The sequence below is a fragment of the Pteropus alecto genome, unplaced genomic scaffold, assembly GCF_000325575.1.
Source record: "Pteropus alecto unplaced genomic scaffold, ASM32557v1 scaffold146, whole genome shotgun sequence".
NCBI classification, from domain to species: Eukaryota; Metazoa; Chordata; class Mammalia; order Chiroptera; family Pteropodidae; genus Pteropus; species Pteropus alecto.
This window is the reverse complement of record NW_006442107.1, coordinates 21,185,545-21,211,940: the sequence shown is the minus strand read 5'-3', so window position 1 is coordinate 21,211,940 and position 26,396 is coordinate 21,185,545. Positions and strand designations below refer to the sequence as shown.

The window sequence follows — 26,396 nt, the reverse complement described above, 5'->3', positions numbered from 1 at the left end:
ATGTGAAAATAGTTTACAGAGGTTAAGAAACTTGCATGATTTCTGCTAATACGCAATGAAGAAGGATTTGAGCTGAGGTCCCTGATTCTGGAAACTGTTCTTGATCTCTGAACTGATGGTCTCAAACTCTAGTTTTTTTTTTCCTTTGGGATAAATTCTAAGGTGATTATTGGGCTAAAAGTTATGAACTTAGGCCTACTGATACTTACTATTGTGTTGTAAGAAACAATTATGTTCTTTAAAATGGAGTTTTTGAAGATTAGTCAGAATTAGATGCAGAATAATACCATGGAGAGGCGTATGAAAGTGAAAGATTTATTATATGCACAGATCCTAGAAGAGGGAAGTATGGTGTGCCCCGTACAGGGGGACGCATGAGGGGAGCACCCAGGGAGCAGGCACAGCCAAACAGGTGGAGAGCTGAGAGAGAATGAGGACCCAGAGGAAAGTGTCTTTATCAGGGGCTGGTATGGAGTACACAAGGAAAAGGTGCAAAGGGATTTTATTTGTGTGTTTGAATGTTACTAGGTCATAGGGGAGGGCAAGAAGGGGAACTTGTAGCAGGGTCTCCTGGATAGAGTGCTCAGGTCTTTATTGTGGAGATGTCGAGGCATTAGGAAAATAGGAAGTTTTAAGAATTTATAATACAATTATTTTATGGAAAGGTTTCATCACTTCACCACTTTTTTCATTGGATCAGTTTCTCAAAGATTTATAACTTATAATTGTTCTAAAATCATATATCTGGATTGTTAGTTCTTTTCCTTGATTTATAGATAGATAGATAGACAGACAGACAGACAGACAGACAGACAGACATAGATATAAATGTTGATATTTCCAAGTGGATTGTTTATAACTTTTCCTAATTTAGATCAATGCATATTTTAAGCTGAGCTACTACTCAGTAGTACGCTAAAGCAGTAGAAATTATCAAACAATGAAGTTAATGAATAATATCTTTGTCTACTTTGAAGAGTATAGCATCTTAATTTTGGACATTTCTTGGAAATAAGGAGATAGAACTTGGAAATGAGAGAAGATAGAACTCTGACTATAAAGGCAAATGTGTATGTGAAGAAATTTTGAAAGTATTTTCCTTTTAATAGGTATTGATATTTATTTTAAATGGCTTGAAACATGGTCCGGTCTAGTAAATATAACAGGAATTAGTTTGAAATCTTTGTTCAGCTTTATGTTGTACTTGATGATGAAGAGTAGGTTGGCCTGTTTTTAGATTAGAATATAATGTGCAAATGGTTGATTGCATTTAGAATTAGTGTTTCTAATTACATATGAATAATCTCAAAGTTGATTGCTGTTTCAGACTGGTATAGAAAATGACCCTCCTTTAAATGCAGTTTAGTCTGTTAAAACTGCATACAATTCATTTTACTGGCTCTGTATAACTTTTTCACAGATTATTTCTTAAGTGCTCTATCTACTCAACAAAACTAGGGAACTTTTCCTGAACTCACATTTCATTAGGCTTTATTTTTCTTCATAAGGGAGAGGGACAAATCCCCCCCACCCCGAGGGACCCCTTCCACCAGTACTGAAAGGTAATTGTATCAGCTAAAGTTGGAGATTACTCTTTCTTAAAATAGTAGCACAAAGAGTAAATGACTGAATATAAAATAGACTCACTGAAGAAAGAGTATTTAATTACTGTACATAAACCTAAAAGTTCATTAGAAAATATCCAAAAAGATTCAGAGGAAACTGCACAGTAGTTGTCCTTTGAGAGCAGGGTCAAGGATGGGAATAGGAGCAGAGAGACATCATTTTCATTGTTGCCTTTGAGACCTGTTCATACGTAATAAAATTGTACTAATTTAGATGTAGTTTTTATTTATTTATTTATTTATTTATTTATTTATTTATTTATTTATTTATTATTTTTTTAAGTTTTATTTTATTAGTTTCAAGTATACAGTACATTGGCCTGCAGTTTCCATTGAAAATTCAGCAGACATGCTTATGGGGGTACCCTTGTAAGTAACTAGCTGGCTTTCTCTTGCTGCTTTTAAGATTTTCTCTGTCTCTGACCTTTGGCATTTTAATTAAGATGTCTCTTGGTGTGGGTCTGTTTGAATTCCTCTTCTTTGGGACTCTTTGTGCTTCCTGAACTTGTATGTCCAGTTCCTTTGCCAGGTTAGGGAAGTTTTCTGTCATTATTTCTTCAAATAGATTCTCAATCTCTTGCTCTCTTTTCTCCTTCAAGTATTCCTATGATCTGTATATTGTTACACATGTTGTCCCAAAGGTCTCTTAAGCTGTCCTCATTTTTTAAAATTCTTTTTTCCTTTTGTTGTTCTGATTGGGTGTATTCTGCTACCTTGTCTTACAGTTCACTGATTCGATCTTCTGCTTCATCCAGTCTGCCGTTGAATCTTTCTAGTGTATTCTTCATTTCCGTTATTGTATTCTTCATTTCTGTCTGGTTCTTTTTTATGGTTTCTGTGTCCTTTTTTATGCTTGCTGTCTCTCTGTAGAGGTTCTCATTGAGCTCATCCATTCTCTCCCTAAGTTCATTGAGAACCCTTATAACCATTATTTTGAACTCTGTCTCTGGTAGGTTGCTTGCCTCCATTTCATTTAGCTTATTTTCTGGAGTTTTTCCCTGTTGTTTCATTTATGGCATGTTTCTTTATTTTCTCATTTTATTAGCCTTATGTTCGTTTCTGTGTCAGGAATATTTGTTTCGTCTCAGCCTAATGTGGAAGGTGTCCTGTGTGGCCCAGTGGCGCACTCCTCTCCCTGATCCCCTATGCCGATGGCTCTGGACGTGATCTTTGGGCAGGTTGTGTGTGATCTTGTTGTCACTAAGTCTTTATTGGTGTTAATAGATCAGTGGATGGGATTAACACCCAGGCTGACTGTGGGAATTGGCTGTGCCCACAGGGTAGGAGTTACTGTGTAGGGACTGACCCCACTGAGTGGGATTTGCCCTAGCAGGCTTATGTACTTGTTGCAAACACTCTTTGTGTGTACTGCTTATGGGACTAGTCAGAAGTTGTTCTGTTGTGGTCTAATGCCAGCCTTCAGGTGCATTGGTTTTGTGGCCCCTTGGGAGGGACTCCCCAGTAGGACAAGGTCAGCCTCTGCCTTTGATTGCTCAGCCCTACCCGGTGGGAGCTACAAAGCGATCTGCAGATGGTTGTTGCCTATGCTGGATCTATAGGTAAGTGGAGGAGACAGCGCTATAGGCAATGGTCCAGTTATCCCCTGTCCCTGACCTATGGCAGTTTAGCAGAGAGACCAGTGCTCCTCACGGCCTGACACTGCCTGTCAGTTGCCCATAAGTCTCTGAAACTGGAAGAGCCTCTGGGTGATGTGTGTGTTGGGTGGTGCAGGGACCCTAGGAGTCTCCAGGATTTATTGAGCAAATTTCCCCCTGCCACTGCAGTGTCAGTTTACATGCCAGCGCTGTCTTTGTAGCTCCTCAAACAAGTTTCCAATCGTAGCAAAGTCAGCTGCTGCCCACCTCGGGCCTGCAAACACCCAAGCTCTGTTTAAGAATTACTGAAGCTTGTGGGCGTGAGTTTGTGGCCCACCACCAAATGTTTCTCCCGGATAAACGGGCTTTGTGTAGGCCACATGCACTGAGTGCTTTTGCTTGCTGTTGAATTCGTGACCCAAGGAAAGCACAGGATGGGACTGGGTTGTCTGGGAGCAGGCTTACCACAGGTAATTTGTGGGTTAGGTGGAGCATTATCTCAGTGAGGCACTAAGCCATCAGGCCTATACAGCATCATATTTGCTGCTACAGGCTCCCACCAAAGTCGGATATCACTGCGCGACCTACTGTAGTCTGCAATGGGCCCCAAAAGCCCTGAGATTTGCCCAAGCAATATTGTATCTTGTGCTGGCAGCAGTGATCTTCCAGTCAGTGTTTTCCATGAACTTTGCTCTCACGCTGGCTGAGATTTGTTGACTGCGCAGAATGTGCAGGTCAGGAGCAGCTATCTATCAAAGTGCTGTGCACACTTTGTGTATTGGTTGAGGCAGGATCTCAGGGAGTCAAGGGCCATCAGGCCAGTAGCCTCAGTTTTCTGCAATTTCTGTGTCTGCACATTCCCACAGTATTCACAGATCACAGACAAGCTGCTGTCTGGGACAGTCCTGCAGATCCCTGTGATCCCCTCAAGAGATATTGCAGCTTGTACAGGCAGCAGTAGTCTGCTCACAACTGTTTTACCTGAAATGCACTTACTGTGCAGAATGCGCAAACCCAGAGAAAATCAGGGTGGGATGCTGTCTGTCAATGGGCTGCAGGCACTCTGTGGCTTAGGTGAAGGGGGATCTCAGGGAGACAGTGGCTGTCAGATCAATACAGCCTCAGTCTTGCTGCAACATCAATAACTATTTGTGCATTCCCACAAAAGTCCCAGATCACAGCAAGACCAGCTGCTGTCTGGGACTGACCCACAGATCCCTGAGTTCTGCCCAAGTTCATGTTGGCAGCAGTGATCTGCCTGAAACTGTCTCCGAAATGTGCTCATAGCATTGGCTGCCAGCTGTGAATTTTAGCCCTGAATTTTACCGGGCAGGGCAGCCATTCAGCAACAGAAACCCTGGGCAATCTGCAGTTTGGGTGAGGTGAGCTGATCTCCTCAGGCCAGTGCTTCCTGATGGCCCTGTGGGAGGGATCTGTACAGTTTAGCTGGCAAGGTCTGTAGATTGCCCCATAGGGGGACCCAGCTAAGGCACAATGACAGATGCCCATCTAGCCCTTGTTTTGGTGCCAGATAATGCAGAATTTTCCCCTGTGAATCTTGCATGACACTCTGACCCACCACTGGTGCCCTGGGTGAACGTCCACAGGTGAGAGAGCCTGTGCGTGGGCCCTTCAAAGGGGTGTCAAGGATTTCAGTGTCCTTTTGTCTCACCCAGACAACTAGAATCTCCTCTGATTTTTACAGTCAGAGTTTTTGGAAACTCCTTTTCCCTGGCCTGGGACCTTGGGCTAGGGAGCCTCCAAATGAGGCCAGGACCCACCCTCCGCCTTCAGGGTAGCCTCTGCAGTCTCACTCTCCCTCCTCATGATTCTCCACAATCCATGGATATGGGTTCAGCCCATTCGTGACTTTGCCCCTCCTACCAGCTTTGATGTGGTTCCTTCTTTATATTATCAGACATACGTGTTATGATCAGCTGGACTTCAGGTGATTCTCCACGTTGCTTATTTTATAATTTGGTTGTTATTTCAATGCGGACCTGAGAGGAGGTGAACCCTGCTTTTACCTAGTCTGCCATCTTCCCCCGTTAGGTGCAATGTTTTATTTTACCTTTTTTTGGCTTAACATTTTATCATTAGTTCTGGTCTTCATCAGTACTCAGTGTTTTTAATTTCTTTCCCATTATTACCTTCAAAACATTCTTGTCTAATATTTGCTTCAGTCTTTCTAAAGTGGAAAATTTGGATGTATATTCAAATTCACCTATCTTGACTATTACAGAAGGAAATTTTCTTGAAGATGATAGCAACCTGACCTTTTTTGTGCTGTATGCCTGTAGAACACAAGCATTTAAATTAAGTGATGGTGTAATGTTCAGTTTTCTGCGTAAATTGGAAATACTATTCTCTCTCCCACCCCCAAACTTTACTCATGTTCTGTAACTTTTAGTGTCTGCCGTTAAGATTGTTGCTTTATCTCAATATGGTTGTCAAAATTACTGTCGGACTAGTGTGAAATTTCTTGTGTGAAACTTTTTATCCTGCAGGTGGTGCTATAATCACATCTCATTTCAATAGAGGTGGAAGAAGCAACCGAAATATTTTTCAGTGTGAAAATATCACTTTTATATTCATAATGCTTACTCTTATAGCCTACATAAAAGCAGCTTATCTGAATATAAGATGACCAGTAAATCTTTCTGCTTTACACTTAAGAAAAAGCAGAAAACTATGAGAAATTCTATATTTTCATATAGAGGCTTACTATTTGAAATTCATTTTCGAGAAGTATTAATATTTTTTGAGGACTATGTGCTTGTCACTGTATTTCACAAACAACCCTAGGATAGTAGGTACCGTTGCTATTCTTGTTTTTTATTGACAGGAATCAGAGAGTTAGCAGGATTAAGTAACCTGCCTCAGGTCAACTTTTAGTTGGTGTCAAAGAGAAGTAGGTAGGTGGGTTAGACTGAAACCCAGATTTACTAGAGGTAGGTGGGTTAGACTGAAACCCAGATTTACTAGAGCCTAGAGCTTTTATAACTGTGTTGCATTGCTTTAGTAATGGTAAATGTGAAATGAGACACCCATTATAATACCTATCATCGTAATATATATTTAAAATATATACTACTTTTAATTTCAGTCTGTACCAACCAGTGTTGTAACAGTTACTCCTGTAAAGCCGTTGAATACTGTAACTACCCTGAAGCCTTCAAGTTTGGGAGTATCACCCACCCCCTCAAATGAGCCCAGTCTCAAAGCAGAGAACTCAGCAGCTGCTCAGACAAATCTTTCTCCGGTAAGCTCTCACCTGTACCTTACATAAATACAGCTCTTTACAAATTTTCTTTAAAAAATTCTATTTTTTAGCTAACATTTGTGAATGTGTGTTTGTTTATACTTCTATATTTAGACAATGCTAGAAAATGTGAAGAAATGTAAGAACTTCCTTGCAATGTTAATAAAACTAGCATGTAGTGGATCACAGTCCCCAGAAATGGGGCAGAATGTCAAGAAGCTGGTGGAACAACTTTTGGTAAGTTAATATTATAAATCTTGCAAGCTCTGTAAGAATCCATAGAGCACATTTTAAATGGGAAATAAATATTTTAAAGTGAGGTTTATTTTAAATAGATTTTTTTGATAAATTCTGCTTTTGCTTCTTGAAAGCTTTGTAATGATTATAAATTTTAGGCAAGTAATAGTATATTACTTTCTATATGCCAGTCATGCTTCTCTTAGCCTAAAAAGGGCCTTAAAGAAGGTTGACTGTTTGACCAGGTAAAAAGTTGTTACTAGAAGTATAAATGCCTGAAAGCCAGACTGTCAAAAAATAATAAATTATTATTATTTTTCTGTATGTCCAAACAACAAACTTTGGGACCTGTGGATGTAAGTTAACTTCCTTAAGTCTCAGTTTTATTTTCTATGAGATGAAACAAGTAAATGTGTTGACCTTTGAGGTTTTTTAAGTGCCAAGGAGCTGTGTCTTTGAGCTGCCAAATTCTGCACCCTTGGTTTCTTCTGTCTTTCAGATAAAATGCTTAAATACACTAAAAAAGCAGATGAAGGTGGAAATTAGCAAACATTGCATATTATATGCTTGACAAATATGTTGAGCATCTTCTTAAAAGCAAAACAAAAAAACTGAAGGCCCCCAAACCAAATAACTTTCTGTTTTCTACCCTAAGAAATTTAGGACTCCCGTGTCTTCATTTTTTAATTGTTCTTAACAGATTGTGATACAATAGCATTATTCAAGTTGCCAGCTCTACTCTTACTTTGCTTCCTGGGATCTTCAAAAAAAAAAAATCGGTATTTATTCTGTGTGAATTTAAACATCTCTATTGTTTATGCTTATTCATTTCACAAGTGACATGGGAAAAAAATGCCCCCATTTAATGATGGACTTTATTAAGTGCAAAGCTCGTTATGTCTACAATCATGAATTATATACTATTCCTCTTTTAAAATATTTGTAGGCCTAAAAGTATTTTTCTTTCTCCCATCCTCAGGATGCAAAAATTGAAGCAGAGGAATTTACTAGACAATTGTATGTTGAACTCAAGTCTTCACCACAGCCTCACCTAGTTCCTTTTCTTAAGGTAGTGTTATGTGTTACTTTGAAGAAATTCTTTGGATTAGATAAAAGTAATTTAAAACCTGAATATTTCAATTATATGTGAAGATAACACTGTAGTAAAAACCGTTCAATATTGTTGTAATCTGTAAATCCTGTTGATAGTTCATATTCTTTGGATTAGAATACATTGGGAAAACAGAAGTAACATCTCATTCATGGATATAACTTGATTATACTTTTTAATGCTTGTATATGCAAAGACCTTGACAGTTTTTAAAAAGAAGGTTTTCTGCTTTGTCCTAATGACTCATATTCTCTTAGAAATAATAAGCCACACAGTGCCAAATTTGGTGGAAAGGCTGTTATTTTAAAAAATAATTTATATTGTTGATAGGCATATCCTTTAAGATTTATTGAACTAAATAGAATTTTGATGGAGAACAATAATTTTGATAACAAGAATTTGGTTTGGCAGACTAAATATATATTTAGATACTCAGAAGCTGAAAAGAAATCTAATTAAAATTTATAAAGACATTAAAGACCTGGGACCATAATGAACCAAAGACATACCATAGATTTTTAAATAATGGAATGCGGAGTTGCCTTTAGAAAAATTAGGCTTAATTATCTAGCGGAGATGAAAGGGGCTTCATAGTAGAAAACTTCTTTTGGATGTGTCATGAAAAAAGAGTGGGAAAAGAGTTGGGGCACCACTCCATTTTCAGTACATATGAAAATATTGGAAATCGTCACCACCAGGGTGACCACATTGATTAGGAGGGTGCCAGTTATATGATATGAAGTGTGGCTAAAGAAACTTGAGAATGTTTTAGCCAGAGAAGACTTGGTCTGGGAAAGGGAAAGTTAAAGGGTCAGCATAATACCTAACATCAAATGATTAGTGCCCTGTTTTTGGGTGACCCTCTTGATTGAGAAGTTAGAGGCAGTTCTTCCTTGGGTCCATTTCAGTGCAAATGTTGTTCTCTGAGCCATGAACATGACACTGACATTGATGGCTCTTTTGAGTTTATTTCATACTCACTAAAGACACCATGGGGAAATTAGTAAGCACCTACTATGTGTCAGCTCCTTTGCTAGATACTTTACTTTTGTTTGCACTTAATTTTCATATCAGTTTTTTGAGAATAGGTGCTAGGTAGTATTTTCCATTTTGGAGATGAGAAAACTGATTCAGATAACTAACTTTTGATTAACTTTGGCCAGTGATCAAGAGTTAATATAGACATACTTTTTTTTATTGTCTCTTTAATAAAATCTTAATACTTTTAACATTTCTTTCCAATTGTGTTTTTCTCAGGACCCCTTCATCTTAGATTTCTAGCTTAAGTTTAATTAATCAAATCACTTCATTTGTCATGTATTACCAAAGCAGCTTATTTGCTACCATTTTTAGAGTTTGAAAAAAGATTATGAGATGCTTTCTTACTTTCCTTTGTTATATTTTAAAACCTCTTATAAGAATTCTATCAACCTCTTTTGATAAAAGAAGTAAAGGAAGTAACTAAAAGGAAAGAAAGAGGAACAATAGTTCTCATTTGCTTCTTAAATAAAAGTGATCTAACTGAATTTAAGTGTCAAAACAAGGAAATCTTTCAAATAGCCCGTAAATATGCCAAAAGATAATGTACTATCTACCTACTTTTCCATCTTTTTTTTTCTTGACTCAAAAACAAATCCCAACAATGAAAAGGCAGAACCCTCTACTGTTTAGTTTGAACTATCTTTAACTCTTTCACCAGGATACAAAGATAAGCACCAACTTAAAATCCTGTCAGAAAATATTCTAGATCATTAAGAAAATTGACTTTGTTTGTATTAACTTTGACGTGAAGCCTATTTCTATCAAAAGTTTGAAAGTTACTTAACAAAAACTTTATAGACATTTATAGATACTGAAGTTATTAGTGGTCTATTGGGTTCAGATGAACAGAAACAAGTGAAAAAGTGCTTTATTTTAACAAATTGATTTTCAGATATACAAAATAAGGTTGATACTGAGACATAATTTCAAATTGAAAAATAAAGCACTTTTGGGCTTTAAGTTGATTGTATCTTGAATATTGATAGAATATAAGTAAGTGATATCAGATCTCTGCAACTGAAACACTTGATATACTTTTTTTTTTTTACTAGTAGCTAATTTGTTTAGTTACCAATGTTTTTTCTTCCTCCCCTATTTCTAGAAAAGTGTGAGTGCCTTACGACAAGTCATGCCTAACTCCCAGAGCTTTATTCAGCAGTGTCTTCAGCAGACTTCTAACGAGGTAGTCATTGCTACCTGTACCACACCAGTAACAACTTCTTCTGTGGTGACAACAGTTTCCTCAATCCAGTCTGAAAAACCTATCATTGTTTCTGGAGCAACAACTCCCAGAACTGTGTCAGTGCAAACTCTGAATCCGCTTGCTGATCCAGGGGGAGCAAAAACTGGAGTTGTGACACTTCATTCTGTAGGTCCAGCTGCTGTACCAGGAGGAACAGCTGGAACTGTTTTGCTTCAGACTCCAAAACCGCTTGTGACATCTGTACAAAATACAGTTACAGCAGTCTCGCTTCAACCTGAAAAACCAGTTGTCTCTGGGGCAGCAGTAACGCTGGCCCTTCCGTCAGTAACTTTTGGAGAAACTTCAGCAGCAGCTATTTGTTTTCCACCTGTGAAACCTGTTGTTACTTCAGCTGGGACATCTGATAAGCCAGTCATTGGCGCACCAGTCCAAATCAAACTCGCACAGCCGGGCTCCATTCTTTCACAACCAGCTGGTATTCCACAGGCAGTTAAAGTCAAACAACTAGTGAGTAACATTTTATTTCTTCCTTAATTTCTTATTTTGAAATTTTGAAACATTCGGAAAATTGGCAAAACTAGTAAAATGATCACTTGTGTACTCTTGACTGCGACCAGTCATTAACATTTTACCACATGTTTTGTCTTTCTTTATATTCACATATATGCACACATACACATAATTTTTTCCTTGAACTATTTGAGAGCTGATTGCAGAAATCATGACATTGCATCCTTAAATACTGAGTATCTCGTAAGGAAAAGGATGTTTTTTTAATGTAACCACAACATACTTATTATCACACGTGAGAAGTTAATACTGGTACACTATGTATTTCTCCAGTTGTCCCAACAATGTCCATTATAGCAGTGGTCCTGAACTTTTTTGAAACCAAGGGCCAGTGCTCCTGTGAGAATCTAATGCCTGATGATCTGAGGTGGAGGTGAGGCGGTGATGCTAGCACTGGGGAGTGTCTGCAAATAAAGATCAAGCTTCACCGGCTTGCCGCCACTCACCTCCTACTGTGCTGTCCAGTTCCTAACAGGCCACAGATGGGTATGGTTCATGGCCTGGAGGTGGGGACCCCTGCTTTATAGCTTATTTTTTTTCAGATGTTGTTTCTAATAAGAAATTGCGTATTATGTTTGTCATTTCTCTGTAGGCTCCTTTAATATAGAACAGTTCCCTAGTCTTCTGTGATTGCTCATTATGTTGTAATATTTTAAGTTCCCAGGGTGGTTATTTTGTAGAATGTTCTTTATTTTGTTTTGTCTGATTGTTTCCTCAAGATTAGATTCAGATGAAATATTTTTGGCATGTTTCTTACAAAGGTGATATTATGGTGACATTTCTTTTAAAAAAAAATGTGCTGAGGGGAGAGGGTGATAGTGAAAGGAGTAGAGGAGTAAGAAGTTGTGTTTCCTAAATTTGGTAGATTGGGAGGTTCTTGTGTGAAAGTAGTGTTTAGAACATTCTACTTTATTCAAGACAAGACAAGTTTTATCAGAAGATTATGAAAGTATTGAGAGATAGTACATGGTGAATTAAAGATCATGTTTTTTTCAGTAGAGTTCTTCCCTACCTTATACTATGAAAGAGCCAGCTGTTTTGATCTTTGGTGATGGCCTTTCTTCTCTAAGCTTTCAGGTTAAAAGCTTTGTTTTGAGTCTATTTTTGTTTATCCTGCTTCTTGGAAGAGTAAAATCTGAGTAAACTTCCCATTCTTGTTTGGTCAGAGGAAGAGGTAGCTAGCATCTGTGGGTGATTGTTTTTGAAAGAGAGAGGGCAGCTTTGGGTGTAGAATGAAAGGAAGAAGATGAATTTGGACAGTCATCAAACTCTTGGGTAGATAGGAGATAATAGTCATTTCCTGGGTGTTTATCTTTTTTCACTCCTTCTTGCTCTGGGTCCGATTTTCAAATGGAGAAGAAATACACCTGCTTTGCAGAGTTTTTCTTGGGTGTCTGAATTTAGTCTTAGAGATGAACCATTTTTAGAAGCAATGATTCTTAAACATTGGTCTGAGCAGCCAGGTCTGGGAACCAATGAAACAGAGTAATTGCCCCAAGGAAAGGCCTCTTTTTGGTACCGCTGAACAGAAGTGAAATCCTTTTTCTGGGTCATAGCTAATTCTTGAATCAGTTTTAATCTTTATTGAACATCTGTAGCATATCGATTCCTGAAGTGAAATAATGCTTTATAGCTACGTAGAATTTTAAAAGCATGTCATGTATGTACTACAGATTTTAAAATAATTTTGTGATACCAAAAAAGCAGGGAGAAAACTTAAGAGTCTGGAAATTTTAAGTAACTCATCTACTGACTGGCACTAAACAAGTAATGAATCTCGGACTAGAACCCAGTGTGTTTCCCATTAGGTTATAGTGATAATGGCAAGAACTTCTAGGTTTCTGGAGTATCCTGAAACAGAAAGCTGTCCAGTTATAATATCTTGACAGCATTTGCGTTTTGTAGGTTTGACTTGTTATACATTAGAAACAATTTTAATCAAGAAAAAATGTAATAGAAACCCAATGGTAAATTTTAGGGATTTTTTTTAACTTGGTACATTCATTCTGAAAAGAGTGTGGAGAAATTTATTTGTGAACTCTGCTTTCTTGTTTGGCTTTCGTTTCAATTTTAGTCAACAAATTTAATGTCAGTATTCATACCTTCCTATTTAAAATGGCAAAAGCCAGAGCAGGTAGACACTGAAGATGCATTGTAATCTGTTTTACAACAGATTTTTACCTGGGGCACAAAACAACATAAGCTCTTCTGTATGGCAATGTCACAGAGAGGGTTGAACTAGGACATTCTTTCAAATCAACTAATTTAGAAAATGAATATTATTCAAATTTAAATTAATGTTTCTTGAGTAATTTAAGAATATCATCAGTGAATCCATTATAAACCATAGCCCATTGTAATCCTAGGACTGAGTGAGGAGGAAAACACTCAGGGTGTTAGAAACATAAGAAAGTATTCAATGTAGCTTAAAAGAATTATGGCAAATTATTTGGGAATTGCCACGCTGGATCAAATCTGTGGTCCATGCAACTCAGATGCAGTCTCCAAAAATGGTCTGAAGATACAAGTATGGCTGCCTTGTTCAATGTTAGGTTTAAAATTTGTGTAATTTATTTCCTTTGATAACTGATCATGAATTTAAAAATTTCCTCTTAATACTTTTTTCTAGCTTGTCCTAGTTTTTCTGGAGAATTGTATAGATTTTCTGCCTTCTGGCTAAGACATTTAATACCACAATTTCAAGTTATAAGAATCCTCTCAATCTACTATTTCAGGGTTTAGGTTAATGTACAATTATTATTTATGAAGTTATACATTTTTATTCCAAATTAAAGAGACAGCCTACCCTTTTTTTTTAAATTTAGATTTATCACTACATGTTATCTCATTGATTATTATGTATTATTCTCTGGGGATCTGCTAAATGTTTCATCAAGTAAATTAACTAGAATTGCTAATAGTTTCTTCAGGTGTTTTTATTTTGTAACAGTAGTTCAGTGTTTGTATACTTTGGTCCCCAAATGCTCGAATTGTTGAAATATGGACCTAAATCAGTAGTTCATGGATTACATATAAGAATCTGGTTCTTATAAATGGTTAATCTTATTGATTATCAATTCTGGTGTAGTTGCTATATGATGTTACTACTCTGACTAAATGTTGATCTTAACATTTGTTTAAGGTTAATGAAGGAAAATGGAGAAATTGGATTCTAGTCTATAAAATTCTAGTCTGATAAATAATAAGTTGAAACTTTGAGGAGTTTCAATGCTTAAAAGTTTTCCTTAGGATATTTGTGAAAAAACTTGTGATTGAGCAAAAGCTAAATTTAATTTAAATTAAAAACTGTCATCTTAATTAAATTTAAACTTAATTAGCAAAATAATTTAATTTAGAAAAGCTAAATTTTAATTTCAGTCTGCTAATTTTTAAAATTAAATTTTGGTAAATTTCAGTACTAATTTTACCACATAAAATATAAACAACAAGCCTCTCAAATCCATAATGTGTGAATAAATTCATGAATGAGAAAGTTAATTAAAAATTCTTGGTCTCTGTTTTTGGAAAAAGGGCAGATCGTTTTATAGAGTAAATTGAATTTTATTACTCTTAGTAATCTTGTATTTATATATCACTTGAACATCTTTAAGAATAATTTATACTTGGAATTACAGCAGGAGGTTTTAATATTGTCATAGATATTTTTTCTTATTTGATAAGTGGTGCCCAAGTGCATTCAGTAATCATTCTCTGAATATTATTGTTCTGTGGATATAAGAAAAACAAATAATTATTAGCGCATTATTAATGTGACAATTTTCCATTTCATTATATTGAAGTAAAACTGATACTCTAAAATAAATTGACCAAGAATATTAGAAAAATTTTTATTGCATCATATTTTTTTCTCGTACCTAATTATTTTGAAGTATGGGGAACCATTAAAGAATTTTCAGGAAATACATTTTTATATGAAGTGCTCTGTGAAACTTAACTTTGCTGATTATCTCTGTCTTTATTTCTTGCCAGATAAAGAGAAATATTTTTAAAGTATAAATTTTAGTCTCTGATTATGCAGGTAACCAGTATTTTCATTAGAGAAATTGAAATAAAAATTGAGTATGGAAAGAAAACAAAGATCATTCGTTGTTTTATTGGCTCAAATAGTTCACTCTCAGTTTCATATTGGACTGACCTGACCTACTAGCATCCAGAGTTAAGCAGTTTATCTTTTTTCTTTCTTTTTTTTGCATTCTGTAAAGAGTGAGGAGGAGAGGTGAAATTCAGTTGTTGATGTAATCACTTCAATAGGGCTAGTGAAATGTTTGATGGTGAAAGAGGTTGAATCCAAATAAGGCCTACCCTTTATCTGCTATATGTAATTAAGAGTTGCATAGAAAATTCTTCACGGGCCGTAATTTAATCAGAGTTTTATGTAATAGTCTTAATATATAGGTTAATACTAGTTTATTTAAGGAGTATATGTATATTTTTAGTTTGATAATATATAAAATACATATATTTTATATACATAAATATATACGTATATTTTTAGTACGTTAGAATTTATGGAAAATAAACTAGAGGTAATATTTATATATATATCACGTATGTGTCTTATTTTGCATTATTCAAGAGAATGTTTTACTATGAAAATTTTCAAACATAACAAAGTTGAAGTTTATAGTGAACACCCAAATACCAACCACCTAGATTCTACTGTTTACAGTTAGTATACGTGATTTATTATTTCTTTATCCAGACATCAGTCATCTTAATTTTTTGATACATTTCAAAGACGTCTTCCTAAATAAACATGCGCATCATTAACTTAATATTTATTTTTTTTAGATAAAATTTACATATAATGACATGCATAAATTTTAAATGTATCATTGGATAATTTTCAATAGCGAATACTTGTGTGTAACTCAAACCCCCTGTCAAGATATAGTATATTATCATTACCTTGAAGTTCCCTGTATCCCTTCCCAGACAGCTACCACCCCTATTCCTTCCAAAGCAATGGCTCTTCTGATAATTTTCTCCCACGGATTAGTTTTGCTTGTTCTAGAACTTCATATAAATCAAATCATACAATAAACACATTTAAATTTTTTTAAACAGAAATTTATAGGTTCTTGATTTGAAGCAGCATTTACTAATTCCTTTAAGAGCTGGCAATATAATTAAAAATTCATTTGAGCAAATTTTGAAAAGTGTTTAGAAGGCCTTTTAAATTAAAGAAACAGCATATTCTGAGGGCATGCAAATAAATTTCAACTCCCACTGCAGGATTTTACTTGAACTCTGTGTTAAGAGATATTCTGAGGCTGGATGTGGGTATATAGAAGTGCTGAAGATAAGGAACACATTGGCTGTTCCTGAGAAATAGGTTGCAACCAACATGTTTTTATTTCCTCACTTTTATGCTACAGTTTCTTTTAGTTGGAACCCTCTGTTTTCTAGAACTCAGCCTTTAGTAAGTGCATGCCAGTAATCACATATCAAATATTATATAGAAATTAAAGGAGATACTACCCTTGATTCTAGTAACTTTGAGTGCATATACTACTTGAGTTATTTAGCAATAAGTATTTGAGTGCTGTGTATTTATGAATAGGGTAGTGTTAATAGTCATTCAGATGATCAGTGATGGAGATTCAAGATTGTTTATCCCAGCTCAGAACTTTGTGATATGTATAAATATTACCCCCCCACACACCCACACACACACACACACACACACACACACCCCTTATTAAACTGGCACATTTGCCTCCCACACCTGCATAACTTTGACCCTGATTGGGTGACGGGCTGAGCTATGAACAGCCCTGGATGCTTATTGGCACTGAAGCTAACCTCCCAAATGTATTCTGTGCTGGGGTGGAACAACCAGCACCAAGTCCAGTGGGCATCACCTTTCTTGCCTCACACCTCTACCCCTCGTGCCTGGTTCCAAGAGTGTGGAGTCCCGCCCCCTCTCCGCCTAAGGAGTGTGCCTCCAAGCTATTATATTTTTGAGTACCTATCGAAAGTGGTATTAAGACTAACTCAAATTTCTAATAATATTTTATTACTATCTTTTATAATTAAAATACTGAAAAGAATACCTAGTAAAAGATATCAAGAAAGAAAATGTGAACAATAAGGAAATAAACCAGAGTTGTCAGGAGTAGTTTTGTTGAATTTCTTTCTGAATGCGTAAATGAGACTGTGAATGTATCTATTATTTTGCAGAATTTAAATCTTAATAGTATATAAATATGATCTCAACTTGTTGAAATATATCATGGCTTTTAAGAGTTCTTTCCCTCGAGTCTGTTCTCATAGAGTGATGGCAAATGAATTATTACAACTTGTATTTCTTCTCTAGGGATATTAGTTTCTTACAGGGTTATTTACTTGTACATTCTGAGTTTCTTGTGAGTTAATTTTGTTTAGTGATACACACCAGATTTTAAATTTTATTTACAAAAAATTAAAGTGTAGATAAATTGTACTCTCAAAATTCTATTCAAAAGTCTATCTCCTGGCTCTTTTATATTAGCCACATATGAGTTTAAGGACTTACAAATAGTTCATTCTCAGTAGCTGGCTCAAATATGTTTTTCTTTGAAGTGAAAAAAATGAAGTTCTACTATTTTGTTTTTTCTTCTTTGAAGCTAAAAATAAGGCCCCACCATTACCTTAATTTCTCTTCCTTCGTCCCCAACACTCAGCCTCTGGATTTCTTGAACTGTTATTTTGGAGAATGCCTTCAGCATTGTCATTTTTCAGATAACTTTTTAAAATAGCCCATTAAAAGTCCTATCTTTTGGAGTTATATTTTGAAATATTTATAGGTAAAAAAGATATATCTGGGATTTGCTTTAAAATAATTGAAGGTAGTGAGGAAGTAGGTGGAAATATAGATGAAACAAAATTGGTCAAGAACTAATCATTATTGATGCTGGGTAATAATGGTATAGGTAGTTTTATTTTATTGTTTCCTCTACTTTTGTATATGTTTGAAATTTTTCATAATAAGTTAAAAAATGAAAATAGTATGCATGTGGAGGTTTAAGTCGGGCACTACGTAACACAAATTTAAATTCTACTCTAAAAAATAACTGTGAGAACTCATGTTTTTTGCTTTAATAAGATGATTTTGCTACATTCAAATTTAAATTTTAAGTAGGCTTTCTTATGCTAAGATGAAGGTATATTTACAGTTAGATGAGCATAATTATTTGTTCTATTGTTACAACTGAAATGTTTTTCTTTCCTAAAGCAGGTTTGGTTGAATAACTATAATGATAGTTTTCATTGTTTCAGGTAGTCCAGCAGCCTCCAGGAGGCATTACAAAACAGTTGACAGCCTTGTCCCATTCCTCAGCATTGACCATTCAGAAATCCGGACAGAAGATGCCAGTGAGCAGTGCTATACCTACCAGTCAGTTTACTCCAGGTACACTCTGACTCATCCCTGTCCCATCACACTGGATTTGAAACATGATGGGGTTTTGTACTCTTTTTTATTGTTATATTAAGAGAAATTTGGTCATTTAAGTTGCGACCTATGAGAAGAGACTGAAAGATAAGTATATTACAATTCTTTGTTCTTTAATATAACCACTTTTTAAGGGGTATATGTTGTTTTAGAATAAAAGAAGCAACTATTCACGGTATTTGTAATTAGATAAAATAATCTAGTAGTAAATAAGTAACTTTAACTTATAAAATTTGCTATAGCCTTATTTCTTTTTAAAATGTACTTATTTAAGTTTGGAAATTAGTCTCACACATAAAATTTAGAGGTTTTGTGTTTTTAAAGTCTACCAATATAAATGATAATGACGTTTCTGTCACATTTTCTGCATAATATTTTTATAATGCTGATAATTCTATAAACAATTTGAAGACTGAAGGTCTTAATTTTAGTAGACGATTTCTTGTGCAGGAAATTGTCGTGTTTGAATTTGAACATAGTTCTAGGACAGTTTGAAATTTTCTTTGATTATCTATGTGTATTAAAAGCTGTTATCCTGAAATTTTCCTAATGTGGCATGATTTTTTTTTTTTAATCCCGCTTTTCTCTTTCTTTTGTTTTTATAGCTTCCATTCTAAAGCAAATTACCCTTCCAGGAAATAAAATTCTGTCACTTCAAGGATCTTCTATTCAGAAAAATAAAATAAAAGAGAATGGAACAGCATCCTTCAGGTAAAAATATAGTTAAAACTTGATTTGGTTTAAGAAGGTAATATTTGAAAAAACAAAAGAAATGACAGATTATAGATAAAGCTGCTGTAAACATTTAAGTATAGATTTTATGTGAACATGGCATCACATTTCTCTGTGGTAATATCTAGGAGTATGATGGCTGGGTCATTAGATAAGTGAATGTTTAATTACAGATGGTCCTGGATTTACTACAGTTCAGTTTATGATTCTTTGACTTTATAGTGGTGTGAAAGCTATATGCATTCAGTAGAACCCATACTTCGGATTTTGAATTTTGATAATTTCCTGAGCTAAGCAATATACCCTGTGATACTCTGGTGATGCTGAGCAGTAGCAGTGAGATGATTTTGGCCAATTGTGGGCTAATGTAAGTGTACCAAGCACATTTAAGGTAGGCTAGGCTAAGCTATGATGTTCAGTAGGTTAGGAATATTAAATGCATTTTCTACTTGAGGGTTTCAATTTATGATGAGTTTATTGGGACTTAACCCCGTTGTAAGTTCAAGAGCATCAATATTTAAGAAACTATCACACTGATGCAGGACAGGGCACATTTTCCCGAGTGTGGGCCAGGGGAGACCAAGCACTGTACTGAGATTAGAAGAGGGTCCTTTGGCGGAGATGGTGGAAACAATTCAACACACACACCAGAGTTAGAATCAAAAGGAAAGTTTATTAGAAAAGGGATAACACTCCACAGAGTGTGGTCTCCTCTCAGAGGCAGAGAGTGAGAAGGACAGAGTAAAGGCACTGAGAGGGACCCTGAGTGTTAAAGGAATTCAGTTTATATGTCATTCTTTACTTCCCATTTCCTTTGATATGGACATACAGTGAGGGAGGGGAAGAGAATTTACCATGAACAGGTAAAAATGTAGAGTAAAAGCCCTGCTGGCAGTTCCCAGCCTTTAATCCTTAGATTCCCCATGGTTTTAGCCATAGGGAATGACTCTGTTGGTTCCTGCTTCCCCTTCACAGGTGTGGGGAATGGGCTGTTAACAATCCCAGCAGAAATCTTCCTTTGCTCTGAAGGTGTCCTCCTGGCCTGGCTGCAGAGCTGATCAGCATATTGCAGTCTCTGATCGTGGCTTGACTAACATTTTTAATTGTCTTTCCTCCTCTCTACATTAAAACTGTTTACCAAAGGGACTGTACCTTTTGTATTCCCACCAGCAATGATGAGAGTTCCAGTTGCTCTCCAATCTTCTCAACGTTTGGTATTTTAAGTTCTTTTGATTTTTTCTGCTTTAATAAGTGTGTAGTGGTTATTATTATTGTGGTTTTAGTTTTAATTTGTATTTTACTAATGACTAAAGATGTTAAACATCCGTTTTTGTGCTTATTTACTATCCATATATCTTCTTTGGTGAAGTGTATGTTCAAATCTTTTGCCCATTTTTCTTTATTGAGTTGTTTGTTTTCTTCTGGTTGAGTTTTTAGAGTTCTTGTATATTCAAGATCCAAGTCCTTTGCCATATAAGTGATTTGGAAATATTTTGTGTTGTGTTTTGTCATTCTCTTACCAATGTTTCACAGAGCAAAAGTTTCTCATTTGAAGTCCATTTCATTAATCTTATCTCTTGTAGGTTATGCTTTTCATGTTTTATTTAATAAATGTTTATGTAACCCAAGATTACAAAGATTTTCTCCTTTGCTTTATTCTAGAAGTTTTACAGTTTTAGTTGTCCTTCTTTTATTGATATTCTTTCATTTCCACTTATTAACGATATAAAAATTAATGCGCCGATACTACTTTCTTCTTTCTCTACCTTCTCCAGTTTTTATTTGCATTTTTTTTCACAGCATATAAATATTTGTACAATAGTCTTTCCTCCTCATCATTCCTACCTACATTTTCATTGTGGATCTTTGATTATATTAAAATATTCAACTTTGGTCTTTTCTCTAAAGTTTCCTCAGTCATCTGTTGGTTGGTTGAAATTTCATCTACTCAAGAAAAGACTCATTGGTGTAGAATTTCCTAAGTTACTGTACATTAAAAACAGTTTTTCAGTATCCTTGATACTTGAAGTACAGCTTGGCTGGATATGAAATTAACACTTTCTGCATTGCATTAAAAAAATGCTCCATTATTTCCTTGATTTGTATGTCGTTTTAATTTATTTGATCTTTTTTTCTCTGAAGTCTTTGAGAATTTCTTTACCTTTGAAATCTAATAGTTTTATACTAGGATATGTTGTTAAATATTGATCATTCTACATTAATTTTCCCAGGTTTCCAGTTGAATCTTTTAATGTGTAGACTGTGGTATTTTGAAATTTCTGGAAAATTTGCTTGGATTATAGTTTTTAATATTAGTTCTAGTCCATTATTTTGTATTTTCTTCTTCAGGGGCTGCAGTAGTTTGGATTTTATTCCTTTTACCTCACTTTTCCATTATTTTGTCTCTGATATTTTTTATTGATCTCATTTCCATTCCCTTGGTTGTTATTTCATCTTTTTTCAATGCCTCTTAAGAGGATTTTGTTTGCATCCATTTGTCTTTGAAAGCCTGTTTGATTCTCTTTTGTCCACAGCACTCTAAATTTTCTCTTTGACCAAAAGGTACTTCTCTTTTTTTTTTTTGCCCCTGCCCCTCCACTCTAAATTTAGACATTTTAAGTCTGCCAGGTTAAACTGTAGCCCATGCTTTGATCTACCAGGTCACTAGTATTTTCTGAGTTGGAATTACTTAGTGTTGCTGTCATTAGTATATTTCATCTTTGTGCCTGACACTGGTTCTCTTCTCTCTTCAGTTTTTCACAGTCTGCTTTTACCAAGCCTTGACTCAGATGAGGTGAGGGTGAGTTGAGGGGCCAGGGCAAGGAGTGAATGGATATGTAATTGGTTGCCAGAGGACAAGAGAGTGTGCCCTGGGACTTGTTTTCTGTTTTCGTTTATACTTATTTTGAAGTTTGGGTACTCTTTGTCTTTGAATTATGCTGAGGCTGTGGTTTCGTTCTGTATTATTTAGGGAGGAAATGTTTGAAGATGGTGACTTAGGCAGTTATCATTGTCTCTGCTAAATCCATGTACCAGGTATAGCATCTGCACTTTACATTCTCATCAACAGTGCACATATCCTTGCCAGATTGAAGAATTTTGCATCAGTGTTTATAAGGGATATTGTAGTTCTCTTTTCTAATAGTATCTTCATCTGACTTTGTTATTAAGGTAATGCTGGCCTCCTAGAATGAATTAGGAAGTGTTCTCACCTCTTTAATTATTTAGACAAGTTTTAGAAGATTGAGTATTAGTTATTTAAATGTTTTATATTATTTACAGTGAAGCCATCAGGTCCAGGGCTTGTCTTTGTTGGGAGATCTTCATTACTGATTCTGCCTCCTAGTAGTTGTTGGTCTATTCACATTTTCTATTTGTTGGTAATTTAATTTTGGTAGGTTTTATGTTTCTAGGAATTTGTTCATTTCATCTAGATTATCCTTTTTTTAGCATACGATGATTCAGAGGACTCTCTCATCATTTTATTTCTGTAGAATCAGTAGTAATGTCTCCATTTTCATTTTTAATTTTAGTGCTTTTAGTCCTCTTATATTCTTAGTCCATCCAACTAAAGGTTCGTCAATTTTTTTTTTTTTTTATCTTTTCAAAGAACCAACTTTTGGTTTCATTAATTTTCTCTGTTGCTTTTCTATTCTCTTTTCTTTATTTATGTTTTAATTTTTATTACTTCCTTCTGCTAGCTTTGGGTTTAATTTGTTCTTTTTTTCCCTAGTTCCTTAAGTTATAAACTTAGTTTGTTGATATGATATCTTGTTTTTTAAAGTAATAATTTATAGCTATAAACTTTCCCCTTACCACTTCTTTGCTGCTTCCCATAAAGTTTAGTATGTGTTTTAGTTTTTCATTCGTGTCTCAATATTTTCTAATTTCCCTGGTGCTTTTTTTCTTTGATCCACTGGTTATTTAAGAGTGTGTTGTTTAATTTTCACAAATTTGTTAATATGAATTTTACTTCTGTTGGTGATTTATAATACCATCCCATATGGTCAGAGAAGATACTTTGTTCTTTTCAAATCTATTAAGACTTCATTTGTAACCTAATATATAGTCTGTTCTGGAAAATGTCCCATGTACACTTGAGCAGAATATGTATGCTCTTATTTGGGCAATGTGTTCTGTAGTATATGTCGGCTAGATTTAATTGGTTTATTGTGGTTTTTGCTTTTTTATACAGATATTAGTGTCTTCAGTCAAGAGTCAAAGACAAGGCTTTCCACTCTAGCTTGCCTTCAAGGGTGATGCTAATGGATTAGCCAAAACTTCAATTAATTTTTCTCAACATATTGCTAATTCATTCAATCAATTTTTATTAAGTGGCTGCTTTGTGCTAGTCATTGTGTTTGTTATGTGTATAATTGTATTATCCTTCCCGTTTTACTCTATATTGTCTATCAGGAGTGTCATGAGGCATTTTACAATTATCTTTAGAAATTGCAACATCTTTAGTCCTAAATATTCCTTTAACCTATCAGATGTCTAGAGGCTTATTTAAAAATTAATTACTTAGCAATTATTAGTATCACTTATATTTATTCACTCCTTACAGTGTACTGTGTGCTATATTAAAAAGATAAGTTTTATAACCTCCACTTTTCCCAGTACCTCAGTGAGGTAGGCACTATCATCATGTCTATCTTATAGAGGGAGACATTTAGGTTTAAGAAAGACATATATTTTTTGACCATAATTACATAGGTAGGAAGTAATAGAGGTAGGATCTGAATGCAGACTGCCCTATATTGGTGAAATTTGCAGACTGCTGATAACTCCCCCTTCCTTCCTCCATTCTTTTATTTTTAATTAACAAAATACTTATTTTACTTTATATTTTTATTTTAAAAATACCACCTATCAATTTTGTGTTAGGTACTCAGGTATGGAATTGAAATCTGAAAATCTGGGTTCAAGTCTTGCCTCTGTCATGCAGTATTCTGATTTAACTCTTGATCTTTGACCTAATTTTTTTCTATCTGTAAAATTGAGATAAAACCAACTCTTCTACTTAGACATTCAGATATTAAAAGGATAGAAATGATAACATATTTGAAGATACCTCAAAATTGTATTATCACTAATATAAAGACAGAATATTTGCACTCTTAAAAACTAGCGTAAGAGAAGTCATACCACTTTACAACTGCACAGACCTCCACAATTCACAATGTATAATCTTAATAGTTTTGAAGAGTCATTTTTCTCAAGAGATTTAAGAAGCATTTTTATATTTAAATTTTATGATTACTGTAAATTTATAGTAATCAAGTCTAAGCTAATGTTGAATGAAAGAAGTCTTTGGATAAATCTAAAACTGGTTCTGATCAGTCAGGCACATTGGTTATACCATGTAAAAGAGATGTCTCAGCATTGCCACATCTAAAATTCTACCCTAGATACTACTCATAATATGGGCCTGATCTATTAAAAATATTTCTTTTTTGTTTTACTGTGCTGTCTTCTGTATCTTTATTTATCTTTTGTCTGGTCATTCTATCCATTATTGAGAGTGGGGTATTGAAGTTTCCAACTATTATTGCAGAACTGTATTTCTCCCTTCAGTCCATCAGTTTTTGCTTTATATGTTTTGCTAGTCTGTTAATAGGTGTGTAAATGTTCAGAATTATATCTTCTTGCTCTATTGAACCTTTTATGAATATGTAATATTCATTTTGATTTCAAGTCTATTATGTCTGATGTTGGTATAGACACCCTTGTCTCTTATGGGTAATATTTACACAGAATATCTTTTTCCATCATTCACATTCAATCCATTTTTGTTTTTGGATATAAAGGGAGTCTCTCTTATAAACAGCATATATTAGAATCATGTATTTTTTTTATGCATTCTGTCAAATGCTGTCTTTCGAATGGAAGTTCAGTCCATTTACATTTAAAGTAATTACTGATAAGAAAGGACTTAGTTTTGTCATTTTGCTTTTTGTTTTCTGTATGTCTTAGCTTCTCTGTCCCTCATTTTCTGCATTATTGTATTCTTTTGTATTTAATAGATTTCTTTTGTAGTGAAATGTTTAAATTTTTTCCTCTTTTTCTTTTGTATATATTCTGTAGCTATTTTCTTTCTGGTTACCATGGGGAGTACATTTAACATCTAAAATTTTAACACTGTAATTTGAAATTATAGTCATGTGCCATATAACAATGTTTTGGTTAATGGCAGACTGCATGTATGACAGTGGTTCCATAAGATTATAAATGAACTGAATTTCCTGTAAGAAATGAAAGGATATATGGTTAGGAGGAATTTTTTTTTCTCTTATGGGAGCAGTATCTCTGGGGTTTGGCAATAGATTTCCTCTCATTCACAGCACTTCAATTTTGAGTGTATGGATTACATCTCAGTCAGTTATTAACTTGTTTCAGCACAGAGGCACCTATACCCACAGTGTTCCATATTTAGAGGGTGCTATAGCCTCCCCAGATCTAGCTTATTGGTCTTCAGAGTACATTGCAGTAAATGTACTGGGGCACAAGTTAACAGGAGCTACCTTAACAAGTGTTAAGTGCCACTGCCACTTTAGTAAAGCTTTTCGTGATAGTGTGGAGCCAATATACAGTCTATCCCCGTACTTTGGAACTGTTTTCAGGTTGCAATGATGTAATGATATAAAGCATAGGTAAGTGTTATTTATTCCATCAGTTCAGTGCCAGAGAGGGCCATTTGTGCCAGATAGGGTCAATAGAACCAAAAACAAATCTCCAAAGTCAAAGTGAGTCCTCAGTTATATACCCTCTCCATGTTAAACACCTTCTCTTTTTATGACTACCACAAAGTTCCTTGATCTGACTACTGATCCAACATGCAATAGCCAAAACCACATTGCCTTGATAAAATCCCGTATGTTCCTTTATCTCTCCATCTTGATATCTTATTCCTACTGATCATCAGGTCACCTTTCACTCCCTCCTGACAGTCACTATTGTGGCGATCTATGCCTTACTCAGCCAGTTTCACCTTGATATTTTCAATCAGTTTAGCCCACATCCTGTTCATGGAGCAGCATTCACATCTTCAGTGTACTATTCTGATCCTATTGGAGGGAAGCAGAGACAGTATTTATAAAGTCTACAGTAGTGTACAGTAATGTTCTAGGCTTTCACATTCATTCACCACTCACTCACTGACTCACCCAGAGCAACTTATAGTCCTGCAAACTCCATTCATGATAAGTTTTTTAATTTATACCATTAAAAAAAATCTTTTTTCTTTCTGTATTTTTACCATAATTTTTCTGTGTTGAGATACACAAGTACTTACCATTGTGTTAAAGTTGCCTACAGCATTCAATACAGTAACATGCTGTGCAGGTTTGTAATCTACAAGCAATAGACTATACCATATAGCCCAGGTATGTAGTCAGCTATACCATCTAGGTTTGTATGAGTACACTCTGTATTTAAGTTCACACAACAAAATTGCCTAATGACGCATTTCTCAAAATGTATCTCTGCCATTAAGCAACGTGTGACTGTATACTAGCTTAACTTATATAATGTGCAAAAACTCTCCTCCTTTAGCTCTTTCCC

General features: G+C 35.1%; 1 protein-coding gene across 3 annotated transcripts in view; it reads left to right on the top strand.

The window, feature by feature from the left end:
* TAF4B (TATA-box binding protein associated factor 4b) overlaps positions 1-26,396 on the top strand; it is a 113,469-nt gene that overhangs the window by 19,644 nt on the left and 67,429 nt on the right. For all 3 annotated transcript variants that reach the window (XM_025038666.1, XM_006920014.3, XM_025038664.1), the window contains 6 exons: positions 6,327-6,482; positions 6,597-6,719; positions 7,699-7,788; positions 9,974-10,582; positions 17,927-18,059; positions 18,707-18,812. In XM_025038666.1, the coding sequence (XP_024894434.1) occupies positions 6,327-6,482; positions 6,597-6,719; positions 7,699-7,788; positions 9,974-10,582; positions 17,927-18,059; positions 18,707-18,812 (1,217 nt within the window). The remainder of the gene's footprint in view (positions 1-6,326; positions 6,483-6,596; positions 6,720-7,698; positions 7,789-9,973; positions 10,583-17,926; positions 18,060-18,706; positions 18,813-26,396) is intronic.